At 46.1% G+C, this 24,173-nt stretch overlaps 1 protein-coding gene across 2 annotated transcripts in view; it reads right to left on the bottom strand.

The window, feature by feature from the left end:
• Positions 1–24,173, bottom strand: part of LARGE1 (LARGE xylosyl- and glucuronyltransferase 1) — a 514,791-nt gene that overhangs the window by 98,953 nt on the left and 391,665 nt on the right. For both annotated transcript variants that reach the window (XM_012801262.2, XM_023509378.1), the window contains exon 8: positions 20,208–20,312. In XM_012801262.2, the coding sequence (XP_012656716.1) occupies positions 20,208–20,312 (105 nt within the window). The remainder of the gene's footprint in view (positions 1–20,207; positions 20,313–24,173) is intronic.

The following is a 24,173-nucleotide window of genomic DNA, read 5'->3' as shown; positions in this document are numbered from 1 at the left end:
GAAAGAGCCACGTCCCAGAGTGGGAAGCCCATGGAGTGGAGGCCCCTGGGGCATCACCAGGTCAACCTGTCCATTTTGTAGATTAGGAAAACAAGACTGGTAGAAGGGAGGTCAGTGGGTTGAGGTCAGCAAGCTCACACAGCAGCAGAGTTAGGACTGGACTGCGAGTCTCTTGACTCCAGCTTTGGTGCTTCTCGAGGCCTCCCTGACTGGTTTGAGAACAACAGCAAGAACACGATCACCTCCCAAGTCCTGCACTTGAACTACTTTGGGCAGCTGAAGACCAAGTTCAAGAGTCAGGGTCCTGCATCCATCCATGTGTCGGGTCAACCTTTGCCAGCTGGGTGGCTTTGCACAAGTTAAGTAACAAGTGGTCTGAGCTTTAGAGCACCCTTTCATAAAATGGACATCAATAATAATTCATAAGACTGTTGAGAGAATTACATAAGATGATAAAGTAAGACGCTGAGTGCAGTAACTAGCACACAGGTCATTCTCAATTAAGGAGCTATTGTTATTACCTGGGGTGGACTTTTAAACCAAAACTAGCCTCTTCCTATTGACCTGTAGGCACCGAATCACCACTCGGTATCACTCTGAAGCTGACTAATGATGATGATGGTGGAGGTGATGACGATGATGATGACAATACTGACAGCTAATAATGACGGCAGCAGCCTACCAGCTCCCAGGCACTATGTCAGGCATTCCTATTAACTCTATTCCGTATAACATCCTCTGAGAACCCAGATTCAAACCCAGTTTCACGTGCAGCAAAACCCATGTATTTTCCACCCTAGATGTCTATGAGATGAAGCAGAACATGATCAGTGCAAGAATATGGCTTCAAAAAACAGTGTATAATAATGCAGTCTACATCTGTGACTTTCAGAGATATTGTGGGTGCTTTGTGCCACCAAACTATGGGCTCATGGAGGACAGTGGTGTGTTTCATTAACTTTGAACCCACAGCTTTCAACACCATAGGTTGCACATAGCAGGTCTACTCCATGCAAGTGTAATGATCCGCATTGGTATTGAACTGGACTTCCCAAGAACTGAGACCATATCTTATTTCTTCTGGATCTCAACAAGTGTAGTTCTACAGCAGAAGAGGGGCTATAAGATATTCATGTAAATATCTGTTACCCTGAAGGACAAAGAAGCTGACTCAAAGGAACATTTTCACAGCAGCAGCAGGCAGTAATGTCTCCTTACATCTAGAACCACCATGGTTCCACAGAAGGCCTCGTATCTGGCCAAGGGCTGGCACCACAGTGTTGAAAATCCTAGGAGTCCTGAGACCCAGGTTGATTCTCCAGCTGCTACTTGTTGTCCGTGTAACCTGGTATACACTAGCTCATTTTTAGTGTAAACTTCTCTTTCCTAGTCTGTAAAATCGTTATGATGATACTATGCATTTCATTCAACCTAAACAAAATAAGTGGGTTAGACATACAGTGTGTCCCATGAGGATCTTTGTAAAGCAGAGAGGGGAGATGGGAGATCTCAAGTGGGGGACGTGCTAGAGTTTTAAACGGGTGGTCAGCAAAGGCTTCTTGGAGAAGGTGATATGTAAGAGCAGCCCTGCAGGGGGTGAGGTGGCATGCAAGGCTGGTGAGGGAGAAAAACCCAGGCAAAAGTAGCCACATGTGTGCCAGGGCCCTGCACCAGCTCACAGCCTCGAGAGGTGTAAGGAGCATCAGCCTTCTAGTCTGTCGTGGACATTGAAAAAGATTAATAACCCATTTGCAATAGCACAGTTGCAACCAGTGTTCCCTAAATGTTAGCTAGGACTATTAGCATTATCCTCCTGGGCACATAAAGGCCCCTACCTGCTGGAAAGTGACTCTACCAGCCCTCTGGGCTCTGATCCTGCACTCATGAAGGGGCCTATCTGTTCCCTGCCAGCCAGGTGTGGGCAAACCCACAGGCTGGGCTGCTCTCGGGACACGATTTCCTAGAAACTGGATTAGTGGGGCATGCATTTAGTGCTGGGGAGCAAGAAGGGAGAACTAGATCCATCTTGGCTGTGGTGTCAATCTTTTTATAAAAAAAATGTGCAAAATTACCCCAGTTTGAACTTTCAGGCAAGAGTAATAAATGTGCTTTCCAGTAACCTTTCCGGTATTGAAAAAGTCCAGAGTCAGGGGAAGCAGAGTCAAACTGCACGGGCCTTTCAAGGACCTATTTAATGCAGGGGGAACTTGCTCTGGAGAAAGGAATTTTGCTTCTGTTAAGTAAGGGGCAGGAGAAGTTGCTGAAAGCTTTACCTTCGCAGTTAATTAGCCAGGGTGATTCTTAGTCATCAGGACCACCAGGCGGCCTGCCAAGGGATCACTCAGCTGTGCAGGTGGGGATAAAAGAATAAAGAATTTGGGCGGCGCCTGTGGCTCGAGGAGTAGGGCACCTGCCCCATATACCAGAGGTGGTAGGTTCAAACCCAGCTCTGGCCAAAAATTGTAGGAAATAAAAAGAAGAAGAAAGAATTTGCTGTCTTCTTCATGCTGGCTCTTAAGCATCATCCTAAGCTATTCATCCCATCTTTCATAATGGAACCCCTTTAAAATGAATTATGGAACTCTTAAAATCCCAGGTTTCTGGGTTCAAATTCAGCTAAATATGATTCTCTACTTTTCTGGTACGTGTATTTACTCTTTCTTTCTCCTTCCCTCGTCTGCTCTCTGCTCTCTCTACTCCTGCCTCCTTCCCTTCTGAAGCTTCCCTGGACCCTGAAAGTTCAAACCAGAGGCAGAGCTGGCCACTTACCTCCTGGCTTGGCAGTCACCCATTTATAGGTGCCTCTACCAGACGCTGAGTTCTCCAGGGCATGGCTGGTGTCACCTCTGTAACCAGTGCCCCTGACAGGCACAGCGGACAAACTCAGAGACTGTTTACGAATGAGTTGATGAAGAACTGAATGAGTTCAGAAGAAAGACAGACAGAGGTCCCCCCCAGCGGTCTTTAGCAGAGGCTCAACCCATTAACACCTGCAAAATGACTTGTAAAAAGTGCTGTGATTAAAAAAAAAAAAAAATCCTAAGGACTCTTGGGAAAGTAGTTTCTTCTGCATGAACAGGAATAGGCTGGGACCCTGGTTAGCCCCTGCCTTCAGCCAGGACCAATGAGGCCAGGTAGTCAGTCAGAAACCAAACCCTACAATCAACAGTTACCAATACTCCATTAAATGACCGTCTATCTTCAGCTCACAGCAAAAGACGTCAGAAGCTTTGCTCTCAGCAAGTTTCCTGTAGCCTAACTCCTCAGCTAGTTTGCTGCCTTTGGCGCAGAGGGTGCTGGAAAGAGCTCAGGCTTAGAGGCAGACAGATCTCAGTCTGAATCTGGTTTTGGATGCCTCCTGGTATGTGACACTGGGACGGGGACTCAACCTGTGTCCCTGTTCTAACTCTGTGAAATGGAGACAACAATACATTCCTTTTCCCCAAAGGCAGGTTTCTCTTAGAGAACATTCTACCCTGGGCAAAACGACTTCTGTCGATCTTGCTCTCAAATATGAGATTTTAAACTTTAATCCTACAAAGACTTTACTGCACCTGTCATTGATAATTCCCCCAAAAGGAGGAGACAAGGTAGAAAGGGAAAGTGTAGGTGGTGCTGGCACAGTCCTCTTTCCCAGGGCTCCACATTCCAGAGTCCTGGGGACCTTCCTTCCCAGAGTGTTAGAGGGAGCCCCAGAGGGTGAGGGAGAGGGGTAGATGTTTCTCTGAGAAATACTGAGCAATTAATAAAGGGTATCAATCATCCAAGTCTCAGTAGGGGCACGGAATGAGGAATATGGAACTCAGAGTCTGACAATCGTATGAACTTTTGGTGAGAGGGCCTGAAATGAGGGGCGGATGGGGAGATGCCTCTTCTCCGTGTTATGTATATCAAGTGAAAAGCAAAGCACACTAATAAACAAGGAGGTGGTCCTGTCAAGCTGCTATCCAATAAGCAATGACAGACAGAAATTTATTGTGCAATATTCATTATCATTAATGTTCAAAAGATCACTGATATTCTCAGCCCAGTGCTGCCTTTACCAGTGTGTTTGTTACAGAATAAAACCCAAACTACACACCATCATATCACGGCCATGAGGCCCTTGCCCATCTCCCCAGTCTCAACTCAAATTACCCTCCTTCTCCCCCAAGTCAGTCCCCCAGCGGGCCAAGCAGCTGCCCCCCTCAGGGCTGTTGTGTCCCTGTTCCCTGTCCAGGTGCATGGCTCCCTTCATGTCACCCTTCAGGTCTTGGCTAAAATGTCACCTCCTCAGAGAGGTCTGTCTCTACAATTATCAGTTACATAATCTTGGTGAATCGCTTTAGGGAGTAGTAAACATTAGGAGAAGCAAATCCTTCCCTCCTTGCCCCCTTCCCCCACAGGTGGGGAGTGATGGTTTCAGCAGACCACATACATAAGGGCTGCAGAGGTAGGAGCCTTCTGCACTCAAGACAGAAAGCTCTGTGCTCCAATCTTGGCTTTGCTACCCACTGTCAGAGATTTTGAATAACTTGTGTAGCCCTCCTTACAAAGGATGCCATGAGCATTAGGCGAGACAGAGCATGAGAAACACTTAGCACAGGGGCTGGTGCGGAGCAAATGCCCAGTGAAACTAAGTCATGAAAAACTTGGCCCTGGACACAGGGGCCAGGAATTCTCCCCTTGCCCTCTGGGAAGAGTGGCTCCTAAGAGTGGCTCCTGTTGTCTCCCAAGCTCTCACGACCATGTCTCTGCCCTCAGTGGACGGCCTGGACCTGCCAGGACACAGCTGCTGCCTTGGCTCAGCTCGGCCCCTTCCACCTGTAGGTGGTCCCTCCCCGTTCTGTTCTTACCCAAATCCACACATCCATTTCCCTAGAGACCCATCCCACAAAGTTGCTCCCTAAACGTCGACTCCTGCCATGAGGCCAGATGGGCATTTTGGAATTTTACGTTTCTTCTCTCCCATCTAGACTCTGCCAGGATTTCCTGCCTAGGAAATCACCACCAGGACAGATTTCAGAGAAGCCTGTGCTTGAGCCATCAGTGCGCCAGCAGTGCGTGCACACACCCACTCAGTCTCCTGCCTTTCTTTCCCTCTTAGGGGCTGCGGAGGCATCTGGTACAATTTAACCACAGTCCTCCCCAATGGGTTTTCCCATTACCTGCGTTTTCAGGTCTGGGCACAGGCATGGAGAAGTTGGGGTGCCCCAGGCTATCGTGGTGTGTGGCGGAGCAGGATTTGGGGCCTCCTTCTGACTGCCTGATCCCACAGATGGAATGTCGAACAACTATAGAGATTATGAAGAGGACTGGATGTGATTTTCACAAACAGTTACTGAGCCCCTGCCATAACCTGGGGAGTAAAGCGTGGAGCAAGAGTGAGAAGACTGTTCTTTTTTATCCATATTTATGTCATGTTCCCTTTATCTTTGTGCTTATCCTGCCAGCTGAGAGCTGAATTCGGCCCCATGCAATTGTGTCCTTTTTTCAGGGTCAAGATGGGAAATTATATTTGTATATAATTAAGGTGGGTGAAGGTGATCAATATTTTCTGGGCATCGATACACGTTCTCAATCAATGCGGTTTATGTTCTACGTACAAAAGCTTATTCTGTCCTCATAACAGTCAATTAGGAAGGTGCCATTATTCTCACTTACAGATGTGGGAATCTAACTGGCACAGGCCAGACCCTCGCCCAAGTCTGCTACACTTTCCAGATCATTTCATTTCTGCTGTCCTGTAAACCGTGGTCAGCAAACTTTTCCATGGAAGGGCCAGAAAGTATGTATTTTTGGCTTTGGGAGCCAAATGGTTCCTGTTACAACTAGTCAACTTCTGCCAATTCTGTGTGAAAGCAGCTGTCAACCTAAGTAACAGAGAGAGGCTCTCTAAAAGATTTTGGAAATAAGGCATTGTGACAGGAACACACATGCCGTAGTAAACTAAGGGTGTATTCAGCGAGGCAAAGGAAGACACAAGTTTTTAAAGGAAAAAATGAAGAAGATAACATAATTATTTTGAAACAATTATCACTGGCTACAAAGATCAATAAGGGAGATGCCAGTCTTTGTTTACTTAGTTTCTGGGCAGAATGTCCTTGCAAAAGTATTTTTTTGGGTAAGGTTGTAAGAGCCTTTGTGCAAGGTTGTGGTTTTATAGAGCCTTCTGTTTTTTATGGAGACAGAGTCTCACTCTGTCGTCCTGGGTAGAGTGCTGTGGTATCATCTCAGTCTCTTGGGCTCAAGTGATTCTCTTGCTTCAGCCTCTGGGGTAGCTGAGACTACAGATGCCCGCGATAACGCTTGGCTAGTTTTTCTAGAGACAGGGTCTCGCTCTTGCTCAGGCTTGTCTTGAACACCTGAGCTCAAGCAATCCACCTGCTCGGCCTCCCAGAGTGGTAGGATTACAGGTGTGAGCCACTGCACCGGCCTGTACAGCTTTTTCTATTATCAGGCATGCAAGTATGAGAACCCTCTTCCCACAGCCTTTCCAGTCTCAGGGATTTGTGACTCGACTCCATCTTGATTCTGATAACTTTCATGTTGCCAAACACAAAGCAAAAACAATGTGGCTGAAAACAAAAGCAAGAATGGTGTGGCTGTGAGCTTATAAAACTTATTAACAGACACTGGAATTTTAATTTCACCTGCTTTTCATGTGCCACAAAATATACTTGTCTTTTGTTTTTTTTTTTTTTAATTATTTGAAAATGTAAAAGCCTGCCCTGGGGACATACAAACATGGGCAGTGGGCAGCACCTGCTATAAACAGTTAAACGCTCATTAGGAAGATATTGGATACAGGTTTTGAAAAAGAATAAGAAATAAACGTTTCCTCAGTGTATCTGCCTGGCCACTCCAATTTCATTTACCCTGAGTTTGTTGAGGCCAAAGGCCATGTTTTCTATTTCTTCTGATGCCTCCCTTGAGCCTGGCTGATGGCAAAGATTGTACCCCCAAGTCTGCTGGACGGCCTGGACCTGGACATGAGTCTGTGCTTGGTGACCGTGAACTTGCTAAGCACAGCCTGCCTCAGTAGAACAGCAATGCCAGCTGAGCTGGGCTATTGCTCCTGGATAATTGTCTTAGCTGAGATTCCCGCTTACTAGCAGCAGTCCCATAGGGCACTGCCAACAAATTCAGGACCCTCTGTGCCACTGTGGTCCAAATACATCTGACCTGCCACAGTGAAACATCAGGTATGGTCTAGCTTGTCCCCTGTTGAGGGCTGGAGGACAAGCACAGGCTGGGAAGGCACAGGGGGATGACATGGAACAGCTCACACTGAGACTGAAGGGGCAGGAGGCTGGTCTCACCCCCTCAGGACATCACTGGCACTTTAAGCTGGGTTCTTCCAGCCCTGAGGGAGAGTATAGGATGGGCCTGGACCTAGGCAATGGCAGGGTTGCAAATGAGTCAATGGTAGTACATCAGCTGGCTGTCCCCTCCCCCCTGCAGCCCAAGGGCACTCGGGCATCACAGTCACTTGTAACTCTCTGTAGGTCTTCTTGACAGCCAGCAGTCTGTGGCCAGGCTGCTGTTTTTCTCACTCAGTCATCCCGGGAGCCTCACATGGGGTCTGATATTATACATAATTAATACTCAAAAAATGTTTGCTGACTGAATGGACACACATTCAAGGAGCTGTGGAGTCCAAGAGTGTGGTGATGGTGAGGAAAACAGAGTTAGGCAATAAAGGAGAGGGAAAGAAGGTACAGAGAAGCCAAGGCAGAAATGAGGTCTCTACAATGCAGTCTTTGGAAAGATACAGGAAGGCGAGCCTGTCCAGAAGACAGGAGCCACCTGCTGCTTTTTTTTTTTTTTTTTTTTTTTTGAGACAGAGCCTCAAGCTGTCCCCCTGGGTAGAGTGCCGGGGCATCACAGCTCACAGCAACCTCCAACTTCTGGGCTCAAGCGAGTCACCTGCCTCCGCCTCCCAAGTAGCTGGGACCATAGGCACCTGCCACAACGCCCAGTTATTTTTTGGTTGCAGCCGTCATTTTTGTTTTGGTGGACCCGGGCTGGATTCGAACCCGCCACCTTACGTGTATACGGCTGGTGCCTTAGCCACTTGAGCCACAGGCGCCGAGCCCCTGCTTCATTTTAGAAGCCAATGATGGAGATGTCTCACCCAAGAGGTTCTGATTTAATAGGTTTTAATTATTTTACATCTCCCAAGTGATTTAACATGTAGCCATGATTCCAGTATTGCTCTAAATTTAGGATAGCACCATGTTAATTACAGTGGTCCAGAGCCCTCTCTAACCCTATACACTGGGGAGGGGGCTGGGCAAATCCCTGAACCTAACTCACCACTCTCCCAACTACTCTCAAACACTGAAGGCCGAGAAGACACCGGAAGGTGGGCTAACGCAGTGGGCCCTGCTGTTTACTGGCTCCGCTAACTTGTGAAATCAATTAACCTCCCCGAGCCCGCATCCGCTCTTCTGTAAAATGGGGGTTATGGGAGCTAACGCACATGAAAGGATGAGTCAAATTTCCAAGATTAGTTCCGTGACCTTGAGAGCCCCTGAAGATATCAGATGCTGCTTATTCCCATCCTAAACATGTCTTCAAGGAAACCGCGCGCTGAAGGAGAGCCAGATTGTTTTCTTTACAGCACAAAGATTCAGGACCGTATCCCGCCTTCTTTCTCTTCTACTGCAAACTGAACCACACAGGTGTCTGGGTGGTTGGGTCACAGCTCCTGTGAGCAACTGCGATGCTAAAGACCCAGGTGAGTGACAGAGAAAGCCCCTGACCTTGTATAGGTCAGAGGAGTGGGGCAGGCACATTTTTAGGAATGGCTACCCCTGTGTTACCACGAGGCTGGGTCAATTCACTTAGCCTGGTGCTGAAGTGCCAGAGGCAGGTAGTTACCCAGAGCAAGAAAATGTCTCTGCTCCACTTGGCCACTGGTCAAAGATTCATGGCTTCAAAGCCCTGACCTTTTAGTCAGAGACCATGTGACTCAATTGGAAAAGCTAAAGTTCGGTTCCTATAAAGTCACTACTCTGCAAAATACCGTTTCTTCTGCAATCTATAGACAGTGTGCCCCCCACAGAAAACAAGCAAAACAAACACGCACACAAACGCACATGTCTGTTGATGTTTAAAGTAGTTTCTTTTACAATATTATCTCTAACTGTTTTTAACTGTTTGACACATTTGGCATCTTCTGATGTATCAAAATTTAAAATAGCTCTAAGGTTTAATATAGCAGAGCTCCGTCTCAGAAGCCATCTAACACTTGCATAAGCAAACAAACATGAATAATAAGGATATTTATGTATGATATTGTTTATAATTGAAGGGAAAACCCAGACAGAGCAACTAAAACACACAATTAATAGCAAAGGAAATAAACAAGGATACATCCTGCAAATGGCATTTTGGTACAGCAGGCTAAATTCACTAAAACAGCATTGTTTTTTTCAAATCAAGAGAGGACGGTGGGGCTTGGAGGTCTTCAGGTCAGTTGCATGAGCAGGAAACAAGTCAGGAAGAATCCCAGCAACCCCACGTTGCTGCTGGACAGACACAGCTGTACAACCACAGGGGAGGCCCAGTTCAGTTGGAAGAGTTTCATTTTTGTTTTCTTTTTGCTTTGTTTTCCTTCTATGCAGGCAGTGACTTTGTGAAGTACTCAGTAAAGACAGAGGAAAACCACAAGATTTTGTTGCTAGATCTACTCAGCAAAGTAAGATCATTTATAAGAAAAAAATAGCTCAAGAGAAAAAATCTTTGAGAGAGAAGTTAGGCAGCAGACTTCTTACACTTGAGACCAGACTCTAGAAGCCTTACATTGTGCACATATCCTCTCCTATGAGGCCAGTGCCCAGGAAGGAAGGAAGCCATGCTAGACTTTCTAGAACATTCTAGACTCTTCTAGAACAGTGGATGTTGCTCAGGAGAGCAGGCAGTGGGAAAGCTTGCTGTCTTTTCAGGATGTAGCTGGGAAAACTCTCTAGGTGTTCAGTTTAATTAGAGACCCTCCCCATCAAGTCTGGGGGCCCTGGCAGTCTCCCTGCCTGCCAGACAGCATTTGGCCAATTCTCTCGGGACTCCTGGTGATCTTCAGGAAGCCTGGGGCGAAGGCAGGACAAGGGGACCTGTGTTAACACCAGTGTGCTAATATGAGTGGGAGAGCCCAAAGGGTATGACGGGAATAGAGTGAGAGGGCTCAGAATCTAGAGTGAGGGGGCTCAGAATCTGACACTGAAGAATGCACTCAAGCATTACCCAGCAGGGGTGGGGGGAGTCAGGTCTGAGTGTCCAGGAATGACCCAGAGATGACTAATTGCCTGAAGTCTGGGGAGGCTCATGTGACATCTCCGAGTAGGGGTGGAGGGCATGACCCCAGGAAACATGACCACCCAGGGACCCCTGCTGGGGGCTCTTCACAGTGGGGTTGGCTCTCTGCCTGGCAGGCTCTCAGCATGGCTGCCATCTTTCCCTCCCTTCAGATCTTCAACTCACATGGCACCTTCTCCAAGATCCTCCCTCTAAGAGGCGGAAGAATCCGTTCCCTCACTGCTTCATTTAATGTCAGACTTTCTCTGCTTACATTTCTGGCTGGACAGATTTTTTTCACCGGGCTGCTCATGTATTGTCTTGTGCGTGGTGGGGTGTTCGTCAGTATCCCTGACCTCTACCCACTAAATGCCAGTAGAATCTCCCTCACTGCGACAAGAGAAAGCATTTCCAGACACTGTCAGTGTCACTTAGGTAGTAAAATTTCCCGTGGACTCCCCTGGGATTTGCTGGTCTATGTGATCGTCTTCAAAACACTTATCTTCCAAAACTGCTTATTTCCATCAATGACAAATATTTACTCAATGCCTACCACAGGCTGGGCATGATTCTAGATATAAGAGATAAAGCAGCGAGATTCATAAAAAAAAAAAAAAATCACTCCTCTTAAGGAACTTACATCCTCATGGAAAGAGATGGAAAAAAAAATGAACAAAACCATAGCAGCCCAGATGGCAATTTCTGTTCTGAAGGCTGGAGTTTGGAGGGGGAGAAGCTCAGAGTTTCAAATATGTGCGTTCAAGTTCAAGAAATGGCAAGGAAGGCAGAGGGGCGGGAGAGAGTACAGGGACCGCTAAGAGGGAGAGACGTGACAGGAGCACGGAGGGAAGATCGTTTCTCTCTCACGTGACAAGAAGCCTCCCTATGAACACAGCTCTGATTTGTCCTGTTGGCTGTGGCACTGCCTGGGGCCTCGAGAGGAGCTTGGCACGATGTATGTGCCACCTGCATGCTGGCTGTGTAACATGCAAGTGGACAAAGGGGTGGTCAGCCCTGGGGTGACGGTGCTCGGCCCCAAATATCTTACGTGGACAAAAGACACCGTTGTTATCAAAAGATGCTGGCGAGCTGCAATTCTCCTCCCCTATTTGTGAACCTCAAGTATTAAAGGGAAGAGAAAGTGCTAACATCTGACATTTACTAACCCTGACACTGTCCCAGGCATTTTAATATTATGGGCACCGTGGCTTACACCTTTAACCTTAGCACTCTGAGAAGCTGAGACAGGTGGATGGCTTGAGCTCAGGAGTTTGAGACCAGCCTGAGCCGGAAAGAGCGAAACCCTGTCTTTACTAAAAATAGAAAAGCTAGCCAGGTGCTGTGGTGGGCGCCTGTAGTCCCAGCTACTGAGAGGCTTAGGCCAAAGGATCGCTTGAGTCTAAGAGTTGGAGAGTGCTGTGAGCTATGATGCCACAGCACTCTATCCAGGGCAACAGAGTAAGACTCTGTTTAAAAAAATAAACAACATTATCTCATTTTTTCCTAAAGTTAGAAAAAGTTTGTTGCTGCCTGGACTCATGAAGCCAGAAATGAGAGGAGGCAGGTGTTGGACCAAGGATTGTTCAGCTCAGAACATAAGTAGTCCTGTATTTTAACAGGAAAAATGAAATACGAGCTAAAGGGACATTGGGTGTCCATATGGTAAGAGGCCAGACATCTTGCAGGCCCTTAGTCTGCCCTTTAAAAACAACAGGCAACTACTACTTGCCTTACTGAGCATTTATTATATGCCAAACTTTGTCATTTTATATTAAACGTACTGCGTTGTCTCACTTTCTTTTCACAACAATCCTTTATGTGGCAGGTACTATAACCAATCCCCCATGTCATACATTTGAATAACCAGGGCTCGGAGAATAAGTGGCAGGAAATAATTACTGAGGGACCTGGGAGTGGCAGGAATCCAGACGAGAAGATCAGGATGTATACTGTTTGCTTCCTTTCAGTTAGATAACCTCGGGGGTCAGCAGGTGGAAGACCGAGTTTATTCTCTGTGAGCCCGAAAGGCAGTCCTAGTGCCCGAGAAGATTCTGGTACAGAATATGAAGTGGACACGCTTTGGGTAAGGTCACTGAAGTTGGATAAAGGTTAAGTGGGGAGAAGTAGCTTACAGCAGTATTGCTAAGCCTTCAGTGGGCTCACTACTCTCTTTGAGCAGATCTCAGGAAAGATCTTGAAGATGTCATGGCTTTGCATTTGAGCCAGCCTGCTGAACGTCTGACTCTCCAAGAGGGCAGTGCCCCTCCCAGGAGTTCCCAGCACAATAATGTCCACGAGGCTGGGCGTGATGGCTCACATCTGTAATCCTAGCACTCTGGGAGGCTGAGGCAGGAGGATCACTTGAAGTGAGGAGTTGAAACAAGCCAGAGTAAAAGTGAGACCCCGTACCTACTAAACATAAAAAAAATTAGCCCAGCGTTGTGGTAGGTGGCTGTAGTCCCAGCTGAGGCAGGAGGTTTGCTTGAATCCTGAAGTTTGAGGTTTCTGTGAGCTAAGCTGATGCCATAGCACTCTAGCCTGGGCGACAGAGTAAGACTCTGTCTCAAAAAGAAAAAAAAAAAGTATTCCCCTAACACATGGACATGAATGTTTATAACTGTACATAATTGTTATAACTATCTGACCCTGAAACTAACTACTTAGGGGACTTTTTTTTAGAAGTACTTTTTGGGGCAATAATTTTAAAAGCCATTGAACTTGAAGTTCAAATCAAGGGAAGATGATACTTCCCATCATCTGACACTTCGTGAAGAGTTGATCAGTACTTTGAAAAAACTTCTCATAGACGGAAAACCCCATTCATGAAATTTGGATGGCTCCAAGATGTTGGAATTTCTAGACTGAGTTGCACTCTGGCAATAAAAGTTTTAATGGGAGGCCTAAGTAACAGTTTTCAAATGCCGGTGCTGTTCTGCATTTAGCCATCACAGTGAAGATGCATGTAGCCATCACAGTGAAGATGCTTCTACCCTGAATACAGCCACAGAGGCCTCTGGCCACCGCGTCAGGTTGCCTCCTATAGCCAAGCCTGAGCAATTACAGGTTGAAATAAACATTTTATAATGCCAGTAAATGGATTTCCTTTCATTCATTGTTTGTATTATTACCCAGGACAGTATGTTGATTAAAAAAAAATACAGTTATAGGTCGCATAATGTAGGTAATCCTGGAATTTTATTCTGAGGTTGTAAAAGAGTCATTCAAAACATTTGTTATAAAAATAGGACAAGACCACTGGCTGAATGAACAGAGGGCATCTTCACTATTTTTTGTGACTGACCCTATGTTGAAAACGAAAATGATGTCTAATGATGCAAAGATTGGTCTAAAGCAGAGATTAATGTAAAATCTGTACCTGATTTTATATTAATACATCAATAAAGCTACCATGGAAGCATGGACCAGGGAACCAAGGGCTGAACCATCTTCCATGGAGCTGTTCACTTGAACTCAATTTGAGATTGAGGTGTGCCCTGGCAATAAAAGTATTAATGGGAGGTCTAAGTACCAGTTTTCAAACTTAAGTAACTGTCAGAATCATGTAGGGAGCATGTTCAAAATAACAGTCGCCCAGACTCATCTCTAGAAATTCAGATTTACTCGTTCTGGGGTAATGCCTGGAAACTGACATTTTATTTAATTATTATTATTATTATTTTTGCAGTTTTTGGCCAGGGTTGGGTTTGAACCTGCCACCTCCAGTATATGGGGCCAGTGCCCTACTCCTTTGAGCCACAGGCAGCACCCGAAACTGACATTTTAAACAGGCACTTTAAGTGATTTGGAACAGTGAGCTGAAGTGTTCAAGTGGAGGGGTGAACCTCTGATAATGACCATATCATTGAGGTCATAGTGTCACCTCTAAAGAGAAAAACCGGAGCTATCTAAAGGTGACTGACCAATCAGGATGTTGGAATTTCCAGAAGCCATCTCCCATAGAAGCCTACGTATGGAGAGAAGGTTTTGCAGGGGTGTGGCCTGGTGACTGGCTGAGGCTAAGTGATGACACTCAGCATGTTGAGAAGGTGCAAGGATATCATGTTCCCAAAGGCTGAAGACACACACTGAAATCCCAACTCCTAATGAGACAGTAGAAGGACATGGTGCCTTTGGGAAGTATTTAGGTCACAAGGGTGGGGACCTCACGTTTGTAATTAGTGTCCTCTTAAGAAGAGACACAAGATAGTTCACTCCTTCCTCTGCTTTCCACCACGTGAGGATACTATGATGAGACACCCAACTGCAAATAAGGAAGCAGGTGCTCACTGGATACCAGGATGGCTAGACACCTTGATCTTGAACTTCCCAGCCTCCAGAATAGTGAGAAATAAATACGTCATTCATTGTTGAGTCACCCAGTCTACAGAATATCTGACACAGCAACTGGAACTGAAACTGTCTACATCCCTGTGGTAGAAAGATGAGTGAGCGCTTACAGCCCAGAACGCAGCAGACATTTCTATGGAGTGTGGTGTCACAGGAACTGTTCCTAGAACAGCAAGCATCTTTCAGTAGGATTATTCTACAGGCTCCACCTAAATACTTCCATGCTAAGAGCTTGGGAGGCAGAGCTCAAAAACAGATAATCCCTGTCCCAGAGTTAGTCTGTGGGGAGTTTTTTTTTTTTTTTTTTTAATTTGTTATGATAGCTGTAAGATCATGTAAAAGTGGGGAAAGCATCTGGCTTTAATAACTTTCTTTACTTATGGACTATATAGGATCCCTAATATGCCTACCTGACCCTCCCGGGGGGGTAGACAGCATGCAGACTTTTCAGCCTTAAACATACTAACATCACATCTCTTGCAATATTTTCGAGAACAAGTCTAGAAAGTGCTAGTTCCTAGTGATTGTTGCAGGGTTGATGTTCAACTCTAAATCTCAATTAAACTGGAGGCTCGAGTCATACTAAATTCATTGTGGTCATACAAATTCTTTTCTACTAGACTATAATCTTTTTGAAGGAATGCTCTTAGTATCACCCATGTAAAACAATAAAGCCTTTTTCAACCCCAACCTTACCAGAATAATAGCTATTCAGTAGCAGGTATTGAATAAATGTAAGAACTATGTTTAAATCTAGTTTCACTGCATGCAGTTATTACAGACAGAAAGCATCCAATTACAATATCCTTTCAGAGCAGGAAGAGATCTTAGATTCTGACATCAGAGACAATTCAGGTGCAGAGAAACAGAGACTTGCCCCGGGTTACAGGACGCTGGATGTCAGCGGTAAGTCACACACTTCCATTAATCTCACTACAGCTCTTTGTTTGTAAGTTCTTTGGCAGGTTGTTAAATATTTTCTCCTTTTGAATCCCTGCAGCAGAATTCACACTACTGTCTGACTTCACCACCCATCACCACCTGCTTCTTCATGGCCCAGGGTTTGCACCAGACTCAGAGGTGAGCCAGTCCTTGAGTGTTCCAAATTTGTTGTTCTGCCGAGAAGGATTCCTAGAGAAATTCTTCCTCCCTCCCTCCCTAGAGAGCCGGGTCTCCATCTGCCTTTCTCTGGCCTGATTTGGAGATTGAATGGAACACGATACGCTTTATTTTTAAATCGTTTCTAAAAGCACATCCTCTGGCTGTGTCGTGCCTTCATCTTGCGGAGGATGCACCCAGTCCTTGAGTAACATTTTGGATCTTACACAAACAAACCTCTCTGCAAACCTGTCACCCTCTCTCCACCGCCTGCATCCCTTCACCTCTTTCTCTGATCCCCTGCCTTGTTTAGCCCTCCTTCCCCTTCTCTTCTTTGCTGGTGTTTGTTTTTAAGACATGCACCCATCAGCTTAGGAAGTGAAGGGAGCTGAATCTTAATGAACCTGTCAAAATCCCACGGCTTTTTTTGTTTGTTTCAAGTCCTGCAGACGCCGGAATACTGGGTGAATGACAGCTTTCTGCACCCAAGCAGATGATGAATGGACAGAGTGATGGGAATTAAACCATCTCTGTGCCAGGATGTGGGAGAGGCCCTTAATTCCACCTGAACAGTGGTGGGCAAGAGCTGTGTGCTGGGATCTGCCTGGGCACGGGCACCTGCTATGGCTCTGTCGTTCTCGAAGGTGGAATTAAGTTGTAAACAGCTTCAGTATGAAGGGAGGGGGATGAATGGGATGCGGTGGGCAGACCTGCCCTAACCTTTGTGAAAGCAGACAGGAGAGAAGAACAAAAAAGAGGAAAAGGGAAGCTGGCTGGCTCTTCTATCTACTTTATAAAACAATACTAGAAATTAATGAAGACCATGCCTGCTAAGGAGCTGGGGATGAAGTTCATACATGACCGGTGTAGGGAATGCAGTTGCATTTGAGGCACTGAATCAGAATTACCCCAAACGGTCACTTTGGCTGTGGTCAGGAGGAGAAATAAAAACGACAAACAAATTCCCAAAGTGCGTTCATGTGCCAGACACACGTGTAGCCGCACAACCATAGCGGAGCCTCACCCTGGGCTCGGAGGTTTCGAGTCCTCCTTCTCAGTTTGTAGATGAGGAACCGAGCATATGGAGCTGAGATTCGCTTTCCACAAGACACAAAGTTTAAAAGGGACAGAGTCAGGTCTTGAAGGCTGATCTCCTAACTTGAACATCCCCGTGCTTTTTCTGGGGATTTTCAAAGTGAAACTCAGGGAGCTGAGAGATGGATTCACATAGTCATTTTTTCTCTGAAATAATACGGAAAGCTAACTTGTTCCAGATGGTGGACAGGTAAGAGGGAAACTGCTAGGTTCCTGCCTTATATTTAGGGGAAAGTGAAAATCTTGCCAGTTCTTTTTGACCTGAGGACTTGGGCAACCTCAGCAAGCTCCAGTCAATTATATAAATGTAACCACCATTTTTAAGGCAAGGGGATCCCATCCCCTGATAGAATAAGTGGCAGAAAACTGCAAGAGAACAAAGACTAGGACTTACTGAATACTTATTTACCTGACATCAGGCCAGGCCAGTTAAACACCTCATCCCATTCATTGTTAATCCCCACCCACTAGGTTCTGTTACTATCCTAACGTAACACATTGTTGACTGGACGAGTTACCCGATAACATGGATAATTTCTGCGTAAAATTGCTGATCAACAATGTATTAACACAGCAGCTGTTCCCTGCCTCTTCGCTCAGTCTCAATTCCCAGCTGTCCCCAGTTCAGCCTATTTGATTCTTTCTCCCCTGCTCATCTCTCAGCTGCTCATCACACAGAATCACTCAGTGCCTCTAACATCTTAACACAGTGTTGACCTGCAATTTTACACTGAACTGTCCATGTTTCTGAGTAACTGGTGACTGATCAGCAGTGCGTTAAAATGGCAGAGAATTCAGGTTCAAGGAGGTGAAGCAAACTGGCCATGCCCATAGTTTATACAGAGACCAAATGGCCAGACGGTGACTCTACCCAGACCTTCCTGTGTCCCCAGAAGTCACACAGAAGTCTTACATCAGGGGGCCTTGCTGGGGACACCCTTTAGGGAAGCCCCTGGGATTTAGGATGGCAGGTTATCTCAGCAGTGTCCTGGATCACCAGAGGATCCTCATGGCCACAGGACCCATTCACTGATGTATGGCACCATTCTTGATCTTTTTTTTTTTTTTTTGCAGTTTTTGGCCAGGACTGGGTTTGAACCCACCACCTCTGGCATATGGGGCCAGTGCCCTACTCCTCGAGCCACAGGCACCACCCTTTTTTTTCTTTTTGAGACAGACTCTCACTCAGTCACCCTGGGCTTGAGTGCGGTGGTATCACATAGCTCATAGCAACTTCAAACTCTAGGGCTCAAGTGATTCTCTTGCCTCATCCTCCCAAGTAGCTGAGACTACAGGTGCCCACCACAGCACCTGGCTATATTTTTTAGAGATAGGGGGGTCTCTCTCTTGCTTAGGCTGATCTCAAACTCCTGAGCTCAAGCAATCCGCTCACCTCAGCCTCGCAGAGTGCTGGAGTTACAGGTGTGAGCCACCACATCCAGCCACCATCCTTGGTCCTAAGATAATAAATCCCTGGCATGAAAGCCAACACACCCTGATGTCTCCTAAATCCTTTTATAACGATCACTTGGTGTCACCAGCGTATTTAAATAGACACATCATTTCTAATGGGGCCCTTCCCCATCTGCTCTGCCCTCTTAGAACCAGCAGGCTGGGAAGTAACTCACTGCTGTGGCAGATCAACTAGGAGCTGCTGGTGGATTTAGACACCTGTGTGTCCCCTGGCTCCACCTCTGTAGCAAACAGGGAGGAGGGGAGGAAGCATGCCACTTTTTCCATAATAAATTCCCCAGAGTGCTACATTCTTCTTTTCCCTGCAAACCCGGATTGATGACCGGTGGTTTTTGTTTTATGCAGGTAACTGTGACCTTGGTGCTGCATCCCCGAGGCACTGTCGTACATCTCTGTGTGACATTCTCTATTACAAGTCACAGAAGGTAGAGACTCAGCATCTGACTAGCGTTTCCCTTCAACTTCCCTTCTCCCATCCAGCCATCATGGAGGCCTTCAACTCTGTGAAAGGCAGCAAGGACCATGTCTGGAAATCCAGGCACAAGAGAGCAAAACAGGGAGACAATCCACTTATTCCTCTCGCTGGCTCCCGGGCTGCCACCTCTGGCTGCTCAGGACACTAATGCTGGACTTTCTTTCCTGGTTTTCCTCTAGCTTTGACCTGCTCCCCACTCTTACCCCATCTCTTAATTCTCACCTCTGGTTTATCCCTCAGCCTCTGGGGACCCATGCTTGAATCTGACCTCTCTGGAGTCTGACCATCCACCCTCCGATTGGACTTTTTGGTTCTCCTCCCCCCAAAGACCAGCCTTAGCCTCCAGGAAAGACTTCAGCCATCACGGTCAGGTGGTGCTGTCCCCAGACACCTTCCACGACCCAGCACCTTTGCTCATCTTCAATGCCAAGTCCAAGTCCTTCTTTGCCTGACCTGCCCTACAGCTCTCTGGGTTCCAAGTCCAAGTCCTGACAAAGGTCATGAGCCATAATCCTTTGAGAACAAGGCTCCAAAGCAGTGGCAGGGAGGAAGGGGGTGGGGTGGAAGAAAGAGGACCCGGAGGCCTTTTAGGGACAGACACTGGCAGTACTTGAGCCTCAGGAAAGAGAGTTGCCAGTTTCGTCATTTGCACACTCAGTGGGGTCATGAACTGGGCCCCATACCTGGCATAAGGCCTCATGCCCAGTAAGAAGTCAAGACAGTTGGTGAACAAGAGTTTTTGAATGGATGAAAGACACCAATAACAGAAGCAAAAGCAGAGAAGTGAGTTGGGGCCAGTAACAAGGGAGAAGGGTGGGTCTGACTTCAGACCCTGGTGCTGAAGAGTGATGCTCCTCACCAGTGCTGATCTCCAAATACGCCTGCCTATTCTTCTGCCAGGCACACGGTAGGCTGTGCTTGCCCACACCCCTTCAAGGGAGGAATGGCCCTGTGACGTGTTTTAGCTAATGAAATATGAGCAGAAATTGTATCACTTCTGAACAGAAGAGGTAACACGATTTCTGCTACTTTCCCACTGAAATATGGAAGTCTGCCTGGAGATGCATCCTGAATGCCTACCGTGAACACAGATCCTTGTAGACCTACAGTGGAAATGTCCCATGACCAAGAAAAATAAATCTGTGTTGTGGCAAGACCCTGAAATATTGGGGTGTGGTTTGGTATTGCAGAATGATCTCCAGTCTAGATGACGAAGCCAAAGAACCCCATCGTTATCCTAGAAAGATGTTCAGTCTGGTGAGACTGCCAAGGTCCAACAGCCACCCTGCCCGTAGCCACAGCTCCCTTAGGAAGAAACTGCCCACTGCTGAATTCAAGCAGCCAGCTGGCCTCTTGCTGGCTTTTGCTACCTCTTCTCCCCAAGGAAGGGTCCCTGAGCCCCGTGTCACACTCTGTAACCCTGGGTGATGCCACCCCTTACCTGTGTTGTAGCCCCTTCCAAGGGCCGGCCACGGGCGGTGATTTTTCCACAGGTTTCCAAGGTACCAGTCACTCTGATTCTCTACCAAGCCCAGAACCTGCTGACCTGTAAAGTACAGAGAATGCAACATCTTAAAAGGAGAAGCCAAGCCATCCATTCTCAGGGACTGCTGATCACACAATATAAATAACGGCGAATCATCACAACAGCAGCTTTCATTGACTGTGAGTTTTTATCAGGTGTCAGGCCCTGATCTAAGAGCTTAACCTGCACAAACATGCTTAGTTCTCATAATTAGGTGGCCATTTTTATCATCTCCACTTTATACAGAGGAAATGGAGGCTTTAGGACAGTTAATTCATTTGTCTAAGGTTACCCAGTTAGCCTGTGCTAAAGTCAGAATCCAAAACCATTCATCCATCCATCTATTCATTTATTCATTCATTGATCCATTCATTCATTCATTCATTCATTCACATATTCACTTCCTAACTCAAGGAACACTTATTTATTGACAGACATATTACTCTTCTAGCATTCCAATACTGCTAATTCCTGCTGTATATTATTAATAATTTACAGGCTTTCTGGGCATGGGCAGAGATTGTTTTCTCACATCAAAGAGGAGGGATTACCCCTGTTTTATGAGGTCAGAGCCCACAGGGAAGAGCCCCTCTTTGTCCAACTTTTTCCAGAGTTTTTGCTCTCACACTCACTGCTTCCTCTAAAATAGATCTGTGTCAACACAGGAGTGCTATTTAGAGGAACCACTGTTCCTCTGCCCCCAGCACTGGACTTTGATGTTGGCCTCAGTCTCCAGCACATCTTAGCATCTTAGGTGAGTCAGTCTTGCAGTCAATTTCTTAAGGTGCTGACGTCTCTGGTCCTTGCAGTTCAGAGCATCAGATCCACCTGATCTCCTTTAAATGACCTGCTCTCACCACGTGTAGAAGGTGAAATTATCTCCTGGAATTATCACCAACACCATTTTACAGCCTAGGAAACTGAGGCTTACAAAGGACCAGTGATTTGCACAGGTAGTGATGGAGTGAGGACCTAAGTCTACCTTTGTCTGTCACACAGATTCTTTCCACTGTGTCAGCGGATCATTTCTTACCCTTACAATAAACATTTGAGGCAGGAATTATAAATCAGCATTTTATAGAAAGGGAAACTGAGGCTTCGAGAGTTTAAATAACTTGCAGAGGTCACACAGCCAGTAATTACTCCCTTCCTCAGCTAACCTCATGTCCGCTGGAGTTAACTCCTTGTAATGTTGGCCAATCTGAGAAATAAAGACCTTTCTGACCAAATAAAAGCCCAGCAGCATGTTAAGAAAACACAGTGGCTCTCCTGGAACACCATGCTGGGTGATATAGAACCTCCTTGGTATGATGACAGCTCCCTGAAATGATGGCGTGCGGGTTTGGTGTAATTTATTTGATCAATTTATCGAGCTCCTATCTAAATCATCACCCCAGCACAAATACATAAATTAGAGGCATGGGAAAAATACTACACCCACTTTGTCATTGTGTACGATCACATCTAAAACTTGTAGAATTCCTCAGAAAAACGTATCACCAATTCAGGGAGCCTAAGAGCCGATCAATTTCACGTGCAACAAGCTGGAGACATTTGTGCAAAACTATTAGATCCGAAAGGCATGATGCCCTGATCTGAGAAAGCTGTGTGCCAGGGCCTGCTGCCATGGCTTAGGGAGAGACCTCATTTAACGACCTCAGCCTGAGAATGGGATATACCGGGGAGGTGTAGTCCTTGGGGGAGATGGAACAGAATCCCTAAGGACCCATGTTGGCATCACGATGTTTTTAGGCATGATAAAGTGTATCAGGCCCTCAGAACTGATGAACGGGGAACGATCTTTCGTTGAATTTAGGTGACCATCTGAATTTCAAGGAAGGTCATCTTCAGATATCTGAAAGTCCAAATTCTATATTATGGCATCTCAAGCAATTGAGGGAAACCTCAATGTACCCCTTGAGACAAATCTTCTATTAGCCACGTTTCGCTCCTGCCCAAGAAAAATGCACAGTTTTCTTGCCCGTGTCCTCCCTTATGTCCTTCTCACCCAGCTCTCCCTCGGCAGCAACTGCCCTTGTCCCCACCAATGCCCACCCATAATCCTCCCAAGGCCCATCTCTACTGTAAAGCCTTTTATGAATAACCCCAAGCAACTTTATCTCCACTCCCACCTTAGAGGGAAGACACCCCTACTTAGCATGTCCTACAGGTATTTTTGCTATCAGCTGATTTAGACCCTTTAAAGATAAAATGGTAATATCTAGACATATCCACACCTCATTTGTAAATATCTATTTCCTCCCTTAGTCTAAGGGCAAGAAGTGTGTAGTATCTAACATACAGTAGGTGGCTAATAAATATCTACTCAATAAATGACATCTAGTGGGTAAATCTGACTGGGAGGCTCAGTAATGGCAGTGTGTGCTAGTGTCCCCATATTTCTGGGGTATTCCACTCCAGAGTGGAATCATTCCACTCTCTCCTCAGTCCCCACCATCCACGTACCTTCCACTCAGCATCCGCTCATCCTGCATGGAAAATGGCAAAGAGAGGGTAGTGGAACCATCAAGCATCTTTTACTTTACGTGCTCCGTGTAAGGTTTGGACTCATGGTCTTAATTCAGATTCACCTGGTTAACCTTAAGTCATAACATCCAAATTCCTCTTCTCTCCATCTGTACCCTGCCTGCATTTCTTCTGATGGTAGCACACACTTCTTTCACATATGCCAATCCTCTTTAAAAATGTTAAAAAACAAAACAAAAAACAATCCAGCAACATATTTGTGATTTTAATGTCCACTGGTTGAAAAAAAAAACAAACCCAAATTAATAGGTAGCTACTAACACTTCAGTTTGCTTTGTTTAAATGGATTCACGAGCCGCTCTATCGATTATTGAAACAATAGCATAGCAATTTTGCTTAGCCTCTCAACAGTGCTGGGTTTTGCCACGTGGGATTGTGAATTCCCTGAGCCAACCACTCAATGCGGCACCACCTGCTAAGATCTGTATCCGTGGACAGGGAACCACGTACAGCAATATAGCAAGGTGTGAAGAGGATAGTTAGAGTCACACAGACTGGATCCCATTTCTAGCCCTGCTACTTTCTGGCTCGGCAGTCTTGAGAAAATTGCTCAACTTCTCTCTGTCTTGATATCTAACTCTTAACGGCTGTTGTCAACTTCACATGTTTAAATGACTTCATTTATATGAAGTGCTTGGAACAGAAGCTGAAACCATAAGCACCATGTAAGTGCTGGCTGTGTTTCAGCATCATTGCCCAACCTAATCTGTAAGTTTCTGAAAGAGAGTGAGTTCATCCACGTGGTTTTCTCTGAGGGGCATTCAGCAGCACCAGACCATTCCAGAACGTTGCTTCTTGGAGTCTGAGGACTGTCTGCTTCAGAAACCCGTGTGGTTCTTGCTAAATGTATAGACTCCTGAGCCTCCACCTGGAAGTCTGCTATTAGTAGGAAACAGCTTTCCCCTATTTCTCTGGTTCTAGAAGGAGGGATTACCTGGCTTCTGCCACCAACCCTGTCTCTTCCCCCTGGGTATGGAAGGAGTCACCTGACAGGTGCATTTCAGAGAAAACCAAGTTTATGGAGTTCTTCCTCTTCCCCCATTCCTTCTTCCAGGAGCCAGTGTGCCAACAGACAGCTCATTGCTAATCTGTCCTTTCATGCTACAAGTTTCATATGACGCCCCCTCCTGGCCTTAAGTTGCCCAGCACTTCCTACAACAGGGAGGACAATTCCAGCTGTGGGTTTTGGTGTTAGAAACAGCCGCTGCACTCATCTTGCAAGGGTACAAGTGAATCTTTATATGAGTAGAATATGAATGTTTTGACATAATAACTAAGAAAGTTACATGAAGGCTATGTTAACCAGTTTGATGGAAGTGTCTTGGATTATGTATG

Source organism: Otolemur garnettii, unplaced genomic scaffold, assembly GCF_000181295.1.
Source record: "Otolemur garnettii isolate 467f Iridium unplaced genomic scaffold, OtoGar3 scaffold00007, whole genome shotgun sequence".
In the NCBI taxonomy this organism is placed as follows: domain Eukaryota; kingdom Metazoa; phylum Chordata; class Mammalia; order Primates; family Galagidae; genus Otolemur; species Otolemur garnettii.
This window is presented reverse-complemented; position numbering and strand designations above follow the sequence as displayed.